At 38.8% G+C, this 15,499-nt stretch overlaps 1 protein-coding gene across 3 annotated transcripts in view; it reads left to right on the top strand.

Annotated features, from left to right (window-relative positions):
• The window catches only part of smchd1 (structural maintenance of chromosomes flexible hinge domain containing 1), a 217,226-nt gene that overhangs the window by 106,033 nt on the left and 95,694 nt on the right, over window positions 1–15,499 (top strand). For all 3 annotated transcript variants that reach the window (XM_038809195.1, XM_038809194.1, XM_038809196.1), the window contains 6 exons: window positions 359–586; window positions 3,297–3,445; window positions 5,266–5,354; window positions 6,982–7,100; window positions 9,095–9,262; window positions 14,319–14,444. In XM_038809195.1, the coding sequence (XP_038665123.1) occupies window positions 359–586; window positions 3,297–3,445; window positions 5,266–5,354; window positions 6,982–7,100; window positions 9,095–9,262; window positions 14,319–14,444 (879 nt within the window). The remainder of the gene's footprint in view (window positions 1–358; window positions 587–3,296; window positions 3,446–5,265; window positions 5,355–6,981; window positions 7,101–9,094; window positions 9,263–14,318; window positions 14,445–15,499) is intronic.

The raw sequence follows: 15,499 nt of genomic DNA, 5'->3' as shown, positions 1-15,499 counted from the left end.
AAATGTTAGTTTAGACGGGCAGCATTGTCGGCGCAGGCATGGAGGGCCAAAGGGCCTGTTCCTGTGCTGTATTTTTCTTAGTTCTTTGTTCTATACAGTCATGTTTTATTAAAATATGTATTTCCATTATCCATTGGGTGTTGTTAGGGGATACCATTGTTAATGTAGATTCCAATATGTGCAGAGTTTTGATCCTGTAATGCACTTTGAATTTGTGCATTGCTAACAATTGAAATTAGTATTGTGATATTTTATGAAATACACTAATCATACCAGGATATTTTATAACTTGCTCTTCAGATCATGTTTTCTCTTTGTCTAATCTTTTCAAAAATATTGTGTGGTTCTTCATGTGCAGAGCTGTAAAGATGTAGCAGCAGTGGAGAAGATAATTAAATTGCTCCCCAGCACTCAAGTCACCAAGCTCCAGATCTTCAGCATAGATGGACAAAAGGCAATTCCTATCAAACATCAGGAAGAAATTGACTGGATTGCTGGAGACGTAATCCACCACGTTATCTTTCGGATGTACGATGAGGGAGATCGGCAAATTGTTGTTAATTCATCTATAGCTGAGAAAATTAAGGTAGTCATAGATTTCTTACTAACCTTTGCTAATAATCTCTTGCAAGGATTCTACAGTTTAAAATACTACATTTATTTAGAATTGTAGAAATTACAGTACAAGAGACCATTTGGCCATATGACCTGTGGCACTGGCAATTATTGCAATTTCATCGCCTTCAAATTTAAGGCTGGAGGACTTGACAGTCCATTCAACTAATACCAGAAATTTAGTGGACCGGATCTTCCGATAGGCGCTGCATGCATCGCTGCTGTCTGAGGAGGTAATTGCATTCTTACCATTTCTAGTTCTGGCTGGAACAAAGCCCCCAGAGCAGCGAGAAGAGTGGTGAAGAGAACAGTGCATAGGATATATCTACTTATTACCACAGCAGCTGCACTATTCAGGTTTTTGAAAGGTGGATGGGTTACTGAGTGGATATTGGATTGGGTGGGTTGGCTGGAGGGACATCAGGGAAGGGCAAGATAATGGGGCCATGGGTATGGCGAGGTAGTGGGGTCGCGGCGGAGTGGATTTGGTTGTGGAGTTGTGGGGGAGGGGGGTTGGCTGTGGGGTCACAGGGGAGGGGGTTTGGTTGTGGGGTCACTGGGAGGATACTTGGTTGTATGGTCAGGGTGTGTTTGGAGGACAGTGGATTTGTTGCATTGTTAAGAACTGAGGTACATCAAAGGTTGAACAATAAAACAATTTGCGGATAAATATCTGGGTAAGTAACATGTATCTAGCCCAAGTCTTAATACTGAGAGCATTGGTGGAGGGTCTCGGCAGTGCAAATCTGTCCAACGGAAGTTTAAACCTCCCGGTCAGTTACAACGCATGAACGTGGGTCAGGACGTCCTCATGGTGCCGACGTGCACTGGCGCAGTGAGTTCAGTGCAACATTCCTCCCTTTACTGATATATCTATCAATAGCTCTCAGTTGCTCACTATACTAAATATCTACTCAATTTCCTTTTTTCCTTGAACATCTGCCTTTCTATTGTCCTGAGCATAATGATGAGTTTGACGGATGTTTTGAAGCACAAAGTATTCATTGTAAATTGCTGAGTTTTTTAAAAATAAGGCTTCAATGAATCTTCAGTTGGTCTTAAAAATTGTGACATTACAGAGCACCTCAGTCCCAAAGAATGTACATGGAACCTCCAGGATTCTTCTCTGTCCTGGACAGCCACATTGGTAAGAAGTGTTGTCTGTTGGAGGAGCTCGAGCTCTGGGTTTTGGAGCTTACACGCCAACTGACATCACTGCCTTGCATCCATGAGGCTCAGACCGAGGGAATACTACATTTCTGGATGTGATCACTACTAGGCTTAAGGCTGTGTACAAGTTGGCCCCTTGAAGTTATTGTGCATGTGGAGCTGCATGCTTAAATAAATAAATTGCTTGTGCACTCAAAGAAATATTAGGGGGAACATTGGTGGGCAGGCACTGGTTAACGCCAGACAGATATGCAGAACCAGGCAAGTAGTGCTGAGATCCCCTGAATGCATCTCTATCTCCAACTGGTGAGGGCAGTGGTTCTTTTGTGAAATACAGCCAGAGACATGCAGCTGTGAGTGGCTCAGTGATGCAGGGGGTGGGGGCCTGGAGTCTGTTGGTGAAGCAGGCATATATTTGCATTCACATACATGATTCCAGAGTACTCTGTTGTCTTCCTAGGTCAATTAAGTGAAGAACATTCTTGTGAGGGGTGGCTAATGGGAGGTCATGGTCTTATCAGTACCAATAACGCAGGTAGAAGGAGACTTGCAATCCTTCAGGCAGATTTTAAGGAGTGAAGAAAGGAATTAAAAAGTAAGATTCCAAAAGTAGTAATTTTCAGATTACTCCTTTTGCCAGACTATCGTGAATACGGAAATAGGAAGATCACTCGTTCAAATGCACTTATTCACGAATCCATGTGGCCACATTTAGGGATTTATCTTTCAGAAACCTTTCCTCTTCTTTTGCAGCATGTAGTCTACCAGACCTCAAGTTAAGTATTTGTCTGCTTGAGGATTGTAGCTTTGACACTTTCCATGAAGCACCTTTTTTGGAAATTGTAACCAAAGATATTGTAAATTATAGATGTATACTGAACACACCAGTAGCCCAGCTCCTGCTCCACCCATTTTTAAAAATTCATTCACGGGATGTGGATGTCACTGGCTAGGCCAGAATTTATTGCCTATCCTAATTGGCCGTGAGAAATTGGCGGTGAGTCACTTCCTTGAACCGCTGTAGCCATGGTGTAAGTACACCCATGGTCCTGTTGAGAAGGATGTTCCAGGTTTTTAACTCCATGACAGTGAATTGTACTGCTTTTTCTTTGCTACTTTAAACTTGCTACTTTTAAACTAATTCACAGCCATTTTTTGATCTTCCAGTCTATTCTGTCCTGGTATCAAATCTGTTTTCTTATCACCTTTGTAAAAGAAACATATTCTGCATATCTGCTCTATTTTTCCTATGTCTTGTTCAAAAACTTGACCTAATTCCTTGCATTCATAAAATGTCACTTTTTATCCTTTTGCTGGTTTTATTAGATTTTTATTATACAATATCTTTATTAACAAAAAAGTCAGTGTAGATTTCAAATTAATATTCTTTGTATTACCAGAAAAATTTAGTAAAATTATGTTCCACCGGATTAAGGAAAACCAGAGTGGTTTGCCTTTGTTTCTTTTCCCAAATGACCTAATAATAATGCAGTAAAAATTCTTAATTTTAGGTTAACTGGACACCACGGATAAATAGAGAACATTTAATTCAAGGATTGTTGCCTGATGTGAAAGTACCGTGTTCTGTTAAAGATGTGCGTTATTGTCAAGTCTCATACCAAGATGATCACGTTTCACTGGAAAGTGCATTTACAGTCAAGTAAGCTGAAAAGTTTTTATGTCAGGTCAGTTAAATGTACAATTGGAAAAAAAACATAGAATCATGGAAATACTCAGACGTGGCAGCATCAGTTAGCATTTCAGGTTTGTGACCTTTTATCAGTTAAATGTACAATTAAATTCTAAGCAATTCCAAGAATGAATGAAGAACTTGCTATACAGTATCGTATATTAGATGCTTGAACATAAATTTACACGACTAACTTGCTGTTTTGCCATATGTAAAGTCTACTGTAAACTTCATTGATCTAATTTAGACCCTCAGCATATACCCTTCAAATCATTTCTAAGAAATGCGAAGAGTAATTGCTATAGAGAGTCCTATCTTTCACCTCTCTTTTACAGACATTTATTGCATCTATGCAAACGATGTAGGCTTGTCATGTCAATTTGTGAAGAAGATTCTGTGTTGAAGCTCATTTGCTTATGGATTCATCATTCATGTTTTAAACTTGTTCACAGTATACCCATTATCCGAGCTTGAGTTCCATGGACATTAATGTGGTACACTGTTAAATTGGAAAAGCCCATCTTTTAACTTTGCATTGGTTTTATTTGTACAAACAAGTGTTTTCATTCTATATTCCTTTGGGTCTGTAACTTTTAAAATGTCTAAGCAATCGGGCTGGATCTTGCAGATAATTAGTTGCTTTACTGCTACAATATTCAAATTAATTTATTCAATGCAGTGCATAACAAAGTAGATTATATAATAAAAAATAATTCTTGTCGTTATCTAACATCTTTTCAACAATACCTTAACAACATCTCAGGACAAGGACTTCAAAATCAGCTTACTGAAAAGTCCATTAATTATGTAGCCTGACATAGCCATTTTACACACAGCAAGATGCCACAAAATAAATTAGATGAATGACTAGTCACACTGTTCTTTGGGATTGTGGAGGGCAAAACACCAGAGGCATTGGGAAAGCTTCTCTTAAATACTACCATCTTCATCCATGGGTGCTGCCATACTAGGTGACGGGGAAGGCTTACCTTGCTTTAAGGCCTTGCCTGAAGTACAGCAGTACAGTCCTCACTTAACACTGCACTGATGTGGCAGCAGAATTTATGTGCATGAGTCGTGGAGTCAGCTGGAACCTGCAACACTCTGAGGCAATATTATTGGCAAATCAGCCAAACATGCAAGATTGATTACCGAGGTCAAAACCCAAGACATCTTGTACAAACTATATTGAAACTAAGATGTTCAGTCTTGCTCGAGTTTCCAGGAATTTGTAGAATTAATGTGGTAACACTTCAGACTGTAGGTGAGTTTTGTTCATTCCATCATGCAGTGTTCTTTAATGCTATGTGAGGTTGGCTTGATAAAGCATATTGTGTGGTGTGATTTTTACAACACTATCTCCAGTTTTTTGTACATATGCTGAAGTTTGTTTCAGAATGTTGCACTTTGTTTTGAGAAATTGTACAATTTGGAAATTTAAAAGGAAAGTATACACTGAAATGAAGATTCGATCAAAAACTAAAAGCTTGAAGTAAGGGAGAAAAATAAATAAGATACAATAGAATTAAGGTGATGATAGCATTCAGAAACTCTTTGTGGTCAGACTCTAAGACCTATAATTTGCCTTGATAAGCCATAAATATGGTACAAAACGTATTTAGGCCGTCTTTAGCCCAATTGCAAAACTTGTGGTGAAAAAGCTATATAATTTTCTTCTGTGTTCGTAATCTGCTATAGTGGAACCTACAATTGGCCTTGATTCGGGCAGAAATACAATTAAGGAAATTTTAACTTTCCATTTAATACAGTGCAATTTGTAACTTTTTTAGGCCACAGCCAGATGAACCTAGGCTTTTAAAATGTTCGTTGAAAGGATTAAGCACTGTTCAGATGGGTGAAGAGCTGCAAGGAGAAATACGTAAGCTCTTTGTTTTGAAATTTATTTTTAATTACTATATTGCTATTTTAACTGCCGACTCATTTTAAAATTTCCATGAGTACTTGTAGGGATTCCATTGGTACATCAGATTAGAAACAGCTTGACTTCCAAACCAGGCTTTCTCTAATTGTCGGTGCATGTTAAAATAGCTTGGAGAATGCAGCGTCCCAATTTTTTTGGGTATGCCATAAAAGCATCTTAAGTAAATCGTTTGTTCATGTAAACATATTCTGTTGAAAATGTAACTGATTAGATTAAAGTAGTTTAAGGCTTAAAATGAAGTGCAAACCGAAGAAGCATTTGGTTTTCTGAAGGAGTCCTGACATCTGCCGACCTCGTTATCTGTTTAATATCAGCCATTAACGTGCAAGGAATGGAATTCCGTTATATTGAAAAAAGTTACAGGATTTATTTGTAGTTTTAATAAATGATATTTTGCAAAATATCATTTATTTCATTCATTCGCTGGGGGAGAATAAACAGAAAATCAATCAAGGCATTGCTCCTAATTGGAAAAAAATTATTACTCTGATGCAGTGATTTCACCCATGTTGAATGTAAAAGTTTGTTCGCAGTCATAGAATCCCTACAGTTCCAAAGGAGGCCATTCGGCCCATTGAGTCTCCACCGACCCTTCGAACACTACCTGGGTCCACTCACCCGCCCATCCAACCCTATCCCCGTAAACCAACCTGCACATCCCTGGACACCCGGAGACAATTTAGCAGGTCCCTCCTTGGCAATCTGAACCTGGGTCGAAATTTTGCCAACGCCAATACTTTTTCAGGCCAGCCCCGATGAATGACACTGACTCTTGCTGCAGAGGATTGATTGCCGTTGTTCACTGGTGCCTGGGCAGTGTCAGCACCTGGATTGTCCACTATTTGTTCTTGGTTCTTGTCAGTGGATGACCATCTGTCTATGCTCCAGCTAGGATCACCGAGACAGCGATTAGAATGGCTCCAATAACAGCATCAACTAAGTCCAGAGTTCTGATTGAATCAGCCTCAGATCCCAGTCACATGCCTCATGGTTTGGGTTTTTCTTTGTTGTAGTCGCAGTCGTTGCACACCAATCTTTCCAGCACACCGTTCTTGTGCTTGCTATAAAATACTAATCAGAAATTTAGGTTTTTGATTTGGAGGTGAGCCACATCGCTTTGATAATATATTTATTTTTCACAATTTTGGCCAGGACTCCTGATCTGTATCTTTCGTAGTTTGCTTCTGGTCAGCTGATTTTTATCCTCTTTTAAACTCACTCTTGCCCCAACACTCGTGGGTTTTATTTTAACTACCCCTTTTACTTTTTTTTAAAAAATGTTGTAAGTTTCAATGCTTTTTTGTTATGTCCTCAGTCCTGTTCCTTCAGTCAGATGTAATGCGTCATTTAAATCAAGTATTTTTTAACAGCACATATTAGAAAAGATTCCACTCCAAGATTTAAAGGATGGTGTGCCTAGGTTTGATTTTTGGTTGCCTTATTGGTGGAAAAGGAGCAAATTTTGATTGTAACATAATACTGTTTTTGAGTTTTTTTAATGACAGGTTGAGAATAAATTATGTTCCTCCTGAATGTAAAATATTATTTCAATTTCATTTCTTAGACGCAACACTTACTGATCGCCATGGCAATCAGATTCAAACCCTGACATCGTCTTGTGTAAATTTATTGGGAGTAGCTGGAGAAGGACTTGACAAGAGTAATCTGAAGTTCACGTGGCAGGTACACAAAATAGTCAAGTTTCGTTAAACTTATCAGTCTTTTACTGATATTGCTTTTAAACTGAATTAAAGTTGATGCTACTCCATCATTGCAGAACTTATTTCATGGTGTAGTTGGCTCTTGCTCATTCTTTTCACAAACCATGGATATCCATCATTCAGATCCGGATGAAGAAGGCAAAAATCACGGCTCATTATTCAAAACCAGGATAGGAATGGAGAGAGTCCTTTTTCAGAGCTCTTTCAAAGTGTGCCATCATTGCAATATGTATCTCTTTTGCTCTCTCACACAAATGATCTTGGCCAGTCTGTCTTTTTTTAAAATTACAGTAGCTATTTCACTACTCTATTCACACAAAAATGTTAGTCCAGATCTTCTGTCCCCTGGAAGCCCAGGGAAGGATTGCACAGGAATTGTTTGGAAAGTTTAAACTTCATTGGACAATTACCTTTCACCTGTAGCCATGCGGTATTCCAATTTAAATTGGAGACTTTTGATTGTTCTGACTCCTAACTGAATAGTTACCCAAGAAAGGTTAGAAGGATTAAAGCCACTTTGAACTCATGGGTAGCTATGGGACTGACCCTTCTCTTCCCCCCCCCCCAAATACCCCCAACTACCCACTTCCCAATTTCCCCCCCCCTTACTGTCCTCCTCTGACCATCTGATTACTACTCCAAAGCCTGACTACCTTCGCCCTCAACTACCCCACTGACTCATCCTACCTAATTACCATACATACTTAACCTCTCCTGTCAAAGTGACCCTCTCCTGTCAAAGTGCCTTTGAGAAATAGAGGCTGATGTGGCAGTGCCGAAGATATTCATTATCTCTGAAGAGATAATCCCGTGGGCCCAAACAAAATGCAACGGGAATTATACAAAGGCCATCTACATTTCATAAGCCAGGTCTGTTCAACTGGAGTCTACTATTCTGCAAGCACAAGAGTCCTGCAACTTTCCTTTCAAATTTTTAATGGTTGGAACTTCGCTGTCTCTGGAACAAAATCCTGAATCTCCCAAACAGCACATTGGGTGTACCTACACCTCAAGGACGGCAGCAATTCAAGAAGACAGCTCACCGTCACCTTCTGATGGGCAACTAGGGATGGGAAAATCAAAATGCCTTTCTGGTGAGAGGAGAAATCAGGGGTCTTTAAATTAAACTTTTTCCTATCTGTAACACTATGTAAACTCCCTAGTGTCTGCTGCGACACCCTCTTTAAAATTGTACTACTTGGTTTATGTTGCCTTTCCTTACTTTTCTTTGCAAAGTGCATCGCTTCACACTTATTAAATTTCATCTGGCATGTGCCTTCCCACTTCTCCAGTCTATGCCTTCTTGAGGCATGCCATTATCTTCCTTACTGTTTTCTACATTTCCAAGTTTTTCTGTCAGTTATAAGCTTTGAAATTATTAGCTTTATACTCAAGTCCAGGACAGTAGGATATATCAAGAGCAGTAGTCCTCATACCCACTAAAAGATACCAGTGTATGCTTCTGGCAGTCTGAAAAACATGTCACCACTGCTCTCTGCTTTCTGTCCCTTGGCTTTTTTAAAAATCATATTGCCCTGCTCTTCGGGTTTCCCAATAAATACTACTTTACCAATGTTACATTTGATTGGAAGAAAACCTGCAAGTTTTATTACTGATTTAAAGTTCATATGACTGAACAGAAAATTAAGTTCTTAAAGTACAGATGATATGAACATAAATATTCAGTTCTGTAAAATTAAAGACTTAATTTAGTTTTAATGTTTATCAGAATATATGTTTTGAAATATCCAAAATGACAGCTTATTTAGTAGATGATGGTCTAATTCTGTGATTGGTTTTGTTGGCCTGCTTTTTTTTTTAAAGAAAGCATATGTGTCCATACAAACTTTGGCCCTTATAAGTAGTTGTACTTGCAAAATAGTTTATAGGAAGTGAAATGTGAGACTTTATGGAAATGAAAGGTGATACTTAAATGCAAACCATTGCTTGTCTTAGGAAAATGGCAAGAATGTGCTTGTTCGGGGAATAAAGTTTATACCTGGAGCCACTGGTCAAAAAGAACTTTGTTTTGCTTGGCGTGATTTTGTGGATTATGTAAGAATTCACCTGACTGCAGGACCCCCAACACAAATTACCATCCTTGAATGGGGAAATACAGAAGAGGTAAGATTGAGTAGTTGGATTACTTAAACTATTGGGAGGCTTTTAAATCTTGTTAACGGCAAATTTCACTTTTGACGTTGCTCAAAAATACAGTGAACCCGAGTACAATTTTCTTGTCAACAATTGTGTTATAGGTGACTTTGTTTATCCAATAATTTGAGCTTCCAGATTAACTGATCAGCAAAAACAGAGGATGCTGGAAAAACTCAGCAGGTTTGCAGCATCTGTAAGGAGAAATAGAAGAGTTAATTTTTCAAGACCGTTGGCTCTTCACCAGAACTGAAGGGAGGGAGAATGTGATTGAGGTGTAAGGGATTGCAACAAAAAGTAGCAATCGGGTTCTGGGTGGACATGTTGCAGCCCCCTGGACTCAACGCAGAGTTCGGTGGTTTTGAATTGTGATCTTTTGCCTCCATCTTAAACCCCCCTATAAAAAAAAAAAAAAAAAATCCCATCCATGTATTGCCTCAATGCAAACCCCCCCCCCCCCCCCCCCCCATCTCCCACATTAGGCAATCTGTCTTTTGTTGTTAAAATTGCTACTTTTTGTTGCAATCTCTTGCTGCTCTATCACATTTCCCTCCTTTCAGTTCTGACGAAGAGCCATAGGATATGAAACGGTAACTCTGATTTCTCTCCTTACAGATGGTACCAGACCTGCTAAGTCTTTCCAGCATGCTCTCTTGTTTCAGATTCGTCTCCTATTTCAGATTTCAGCATCAGTAGCATTTGCTTATCTTAATTCAATGTAGCCATTTGGTTATGCAGAATTTGAATATTGATCAAAAGAAATATTACTGTAAAGCTGTTTATATTGCACTCATCATAACAGATGGGCAAGAATACCAATTCTGCTCGCAGAAAAATACTTTTCATTATACCTATGTACACGTGACAAACAAATCCAATCCAATTGCCAAGTGAGCTACATGGGAAGAGAATGCTGATTTGTTGGCAAGCGGACTTTGGGAGAGGCAGTATAGTAATCCAGTCAATCTGCCCCATTTGAATTTAAACAAAAGCTTGGCAGTTAACTGTTTCTCTACAGCAAAGCTTCCCAATCACTAAATCCCCTTCAGAATCTTATATATTTCAATAAGATCATTTCTCATTCTTCCAAATTGCAATGATTAAAGGCCTAACCTGCTCAAACTTCCCTCCTAAGACACACCCTTTCATCCCAGGAATCAATCTATTAAACCTCTGAACTGCCCCCAATGCAAGTATTTCCCTCCTTGAGTAAGGAGACCAAAACTGCACAATTCTCTCGATGTGATGTTACAGTTATTGCAAGATGTTACTACTTTTATACCCATTCCCGGCTAATATTCTATTTGTCTTCCGAATTACTTGTTGAACCTGCATGCTAACGTTTTGTCGTTTTTGTGTCAGAGAACATCCACCGCATTCCATAGTCCAGGGGTGGGCAAACTTTTCCGTGCAAGGGCCACATTCAGAAATTCACAATTTTAAAGGGCCGCATAGCATATTAAGTAAAATAATTACTTCACCCGGTTATGATTCTGGGTGCCTCATATAGGACATAGAACAGTACAGCACAGAACAGGCCCTTCGGCCCTCGATGTTGTGCCGAGCAATGATCACCCTACTCAAGTCAACGTATCCACCCTATACCAGTAAGTAACCCAACAGCCCCCCCCCCCCTTAAACTTTTTACATTTCTTTAAAAAAAATTTAAAAAAATTTTTTTTTTAATGACTTGGTGGGCCGCATAAAGACCTTTGGCGGGCCGCATGCGGCCCGCGGGCCGTAGTTTGCCCACCCCTGCCATAGTCTCTCTCCATTTAAATATTTTATGTTTTTATTCTTAAAAATGGGTATTCTCTCATTTTTCACATTATATTCTGTCTGCCAAATTTTTACCCACAATCACAACCTTTTGAAGACTGTGTCCTCAAAACTTGCTTTCCCACCTATCTTTGTTAAGTCAGCACTCAGTCCTTTAATCTAAGCCATTAATATAGATCGTAACTAATTGAGACCCCAGCACAGATTATTGTGGCACTCCACTATTTGCTAACTGGAAAATGGTCCATTTATTCTGACACTGTTTTCTGTTCATTAGCAACTCCTCCATTTATCTTAAATTACTCGCAATGCTGTAACATCATAAATAGGGACAGGAGTTGGCCATTCAAGCGCACTGTACTATTCCGTAAAATGATGGCTAATGTGATTATGGCTTTGACTATTTTTCTGCCCATTCCCCATAATCCTTAGCTTGAGTTCAAAATCGGTCTGGGATCTATTAAATGACCTAGCCTACTCTGCTGTCATGAAGAGAATTCAAAAGACAAGTGACCCTGTGAGAGAAGATATTCCTCTTCATCTCCATCGTAAATGGATGAGCCCTTATTTTAAACTTTCCATTTAAATATTCTACCTTCCTTGCCAAAGTGAACAAGCTCATATTTTCCCACAATCTCCATCTGCCGATATTTTGACTATTCAACATAGCTATATCCCTTTGCAGATCCTTAATCCTCTTCACAACTTACTCTCTGCTTGTCTTTATATTACCACCAAATTTGGCTTCTATATAATCGAATCCGTCACCCTAGTCAATGCAGATCGCAAATAGTTGAGGTCTTGGCATTGATCTCTGGTACTCCACTCGTTAGTTTGTCAACCTGAAAATGGCCCATTTATCCCAACTCATTTCCTGTTGGTTAACCAAACCTCGATCCGTGCTAATATATTACCCCCATCATGATGTTGCAATCTTTTTATGTGGCACCTTACTGGATGCCTTTTGGAAATACAAGTACATAACATCTACTGGTTTCCCATAAAGATTATTATTATTATAAGAATTCGAATATTTTGTTTCAGAAACGATGTTTACTCTGTTTAATCAAAATGAAAATGAAATGAAAATGAAAATCGCTTATTGTCACAAGTAGGCTTCAATGAAGTTACTGTGAAAAGCCCCTAGTCGCCACATTCCAGGGAGGCTGGTACTGGAATATGTTTTTACATGGTTTTCTAAATGCCCTACTGTTACTTTCTTAATGATGGATTCCAGCATTTTCCCAGTGGCGATAGCCGATTAATTGGCCCATTATTTCCTTTTTTTTTTTTGTTTTCCTCTTTTCTTGAATAGGACTTAACATTCATGGTATTCCAATCTGCTGGGCCCTTACCGAATCTAGGCTATTTCGAAGATTACAACCAATGCATCCAGTATTTCTGCAACTTTTTTAAGACTCTTGAGATGCAGGCGATCAGATCCAAGGGATTTGTCAGTCTTTAATCCCTTTAGTTTCCCTCGTATTTTTTCTCTATCGATAATCGTTTGAAGTTCCACCGTTTTATCCTTTGATGTTCTACTATTATTGGGATGCTTTTAATATCTTCTACCACGTAGACCGATACAAAATATTTATTCAATACCTCTGCCAATTTCATGTTTTCCATTATTAATTTCCAGTCCCATCCTCCGAAGGGGCCAACATGTACTTTAGTTGCTCTCTTCCTTTTTATATATTTCAGAACCTCTTGCTGTCTATTTTATATTTCTTACTAGTTTACTTTCAATCTTTTTGTTCCCTCTATTTTTTAATTGTCCATTGCTTGTTTTTAAAATGCTCCTGGCCAACATACTGTGTGCCTTTTTCAATTTGATTCCATTCTCATTTTCTCAGCCACAGATGGCTCATCCTCAGAGTCTTTATTTTTCAAAGGAATATATATTTGGGAATTATGAAATATCTCCAATAAATTACTGCCACCGATTTATCTATCTCCTTTTAAATCTATTTTCCCAGCCCACTTTAGTCAACTCTGTCTTCATACCTATTGCTTTTAGTTAAGGTTATAGCACTAGTTACACCCAAGTTTCCCAATCTCAAACTGAACCTGAAATTAATTATATTATGATCACTCTTCCTTAGCAGATCTTACTATGGGCCCACTAAGTAATCATGTCTCATTGCCTGGTCCAACATAACATATTCACTGTTTGGTTTCAGAATGCATTATTCTAAGAAACTGTCACAAATATAAGAAAGTGTTGTAAAAATGCAATGAACTTGTCCAGTTAGATTTGTCCATGCAGATTCAAGTGTCCCTTGGTTATTGCAGTGCCTTTCTTACAAGTACAGGGCTTACCAGAAAATTGTGCATTCATAGGTGCACTTTTAAGTCCCATATTCTAATGATATGGTAAATAGCGCTGAGGATCCGGGTTCGAATCCCGGCCCTGGGTCACTGTCCGTGTGGAGTTTGCACATTCTCCCCCTGTCTGCGTGGGTTTCACCTCCACAACCCAAAGATGTGCAGGTTAGGTGGATTGGCCACGCTAAATTGCCCTTAATTGGAAAAAAATAAAAATAATTGGGTACTCTAAATTTATAATTAAAAAATTATATGGTATATGCAAGAGTGCATTAATAGATTTAGTAAAAAGGGATGAAACTAATACACTTGCATTTGACTAAAATCATGTGCTCATCATGATCCAAATATCAGCAGATCCTGCTAGCAAGCTTGTTTACTTTTTAGAGGAATAGAAGGTGGAAGATTACAAACAAGCTTTTGGGTGAAGGTTTAATAATAAACCTACACCGATAAGATTGGAATGTTCTTTGTGCTGACTAACTGTATAGCAGTCTGTATCTGTGGCCAAGTGGCAGAGAGTGGTATTAGAATGCTCCCTGTGATTGTGGTATAAGAGTCGAGAACTGTATTAGAGTTGAGATCTTTCCCTGTGAAAGCTGTGTTCAAGCTGTGAGAGCTGTATTAGAGGAAGTTGCTACCCCAGAGGTTTCTCTGGGTAATTCCTTCCATATTTGAATCATGGATAAACAATTGTGACCTGTTCCGGGGTCTCCTGTGGTTAGTTGGGAGTCCACCACAAAAGTATCTTTGTAAAATTTGGATGGTGAATCATTGATTTGTTTTTGGACATTCCACTCTGATTACAAACTACAGTAAAGGTGTTTAATATGACTATCAGTTCGATTTTGTGTGGAATTTAGTTGAAAGTTGACATTGAGGTGTATCTGCCTTAACTGCATATTTATTTTCTTTTTAGTCCCTCTCTGTTGTCAATGGTAAGGCTCTTGATAAGCCTTTGGTTGTCCAGCTATGTGATGCTTGGGGGAATCCTTCTCCTGAACCTATGATTAAAATTGTCCTGCTAAAAGAAAATGGCCTAAAGGTAAGGAATTTACTAGTGCTATTTTAGCTGTAAATAACATGGTTGGTGCCGTGTGTGTGTATAAATGTGACCAGTTTCCTGCATGTGAAAGCTAACAATAGGTTTCCTAAAAGCATGTTTCACTATGCATGCAAGTAGTGCTAATAGAAATGTTTACCCTGAACCCTAGTGATCCAGCCACAAAGTCCGAGAAATGTAGTCTTATTTTTTGTGCATTGTTAGTTTGTTCTGTTTTGTGTTTTGAAAATGAAATGATGGGCCTCAAATGGGCAGCACGATAGCATAGTGATTAGCACAATTGCTTCACAGCTCCAGGGTCCCAGGTTCGATTCCCGGCTTGGGTCACTGTCTGTATGGAGTCTGCACATTCTCCCTGTGTGTGCGTGGGTTTCCTCCAGGTGCTCCAGTTTCCTCCCACAGTCCAACGATGTGCAGGTTAGGTGGATTGGCCATGCTAAATTGCCCTTAGTATCCAATATGCCCTAGTGTTGGGATGGGTTACTGGGTTATGGGGATAGGGTGGAGGTGTGCGGTTGGGAATGATGCTCTTTCCAAGAGCCAGTGCAGACTCGATGGGCCGAATGACCACCTCCTGCACTGTAAATTCTATGAATCTATGAAATCAAAACCTTTGACACAGCTAAAAAACAGAGTAAGATGCCTTTGACCACCTGTTGAACTCCAAAAACAGATGTCCAACTGTTGTTACTTTTGAGTAGTCGTCTGTTTATTCTTGATTCAGGTACCAATTTTAAATTAAGAATGGAAATGTTAACACCACAAACAAAATCTAATGATTTATCTTTCTAACAGTCTTTATCTTTAACCATAAATAAGTGGGGGGAAAGTTTTATATTTGACTCCATTCATTTTACATCTTCATTTTCAATATATTCTGAATTGTAACTTTCAAACAAACTTTTCCTTTGGGCTAAGTTAATTGAATATATGCAGTGATTTCTCAAAAACACCAGGTGGATAAAATAACTTTAGGGGTGCAATTGGATAATAGTATGATCATCCACCACTCATCAACGTTAAACATAACTTTTTTC

This window comes from Scyliorhinus canicula, chromosome 10, assembly GCF_902713615.1.
Source record: "Scyliorhinus canicula chromosome 10, sScyCan1.1, whole genome shotgun sequence".
NCBI lineage: Eukaryota > Metazoa > Chordata > Chondrichthyes > Carcharhiniformes > Scyliorhinidae > Scyliorhinus > Scyliorhinus canicula.
Note: the sequence above shows the minus strand (reverse complement) of the source record. Positions and strands in the feature narration are given on the sequence as shown.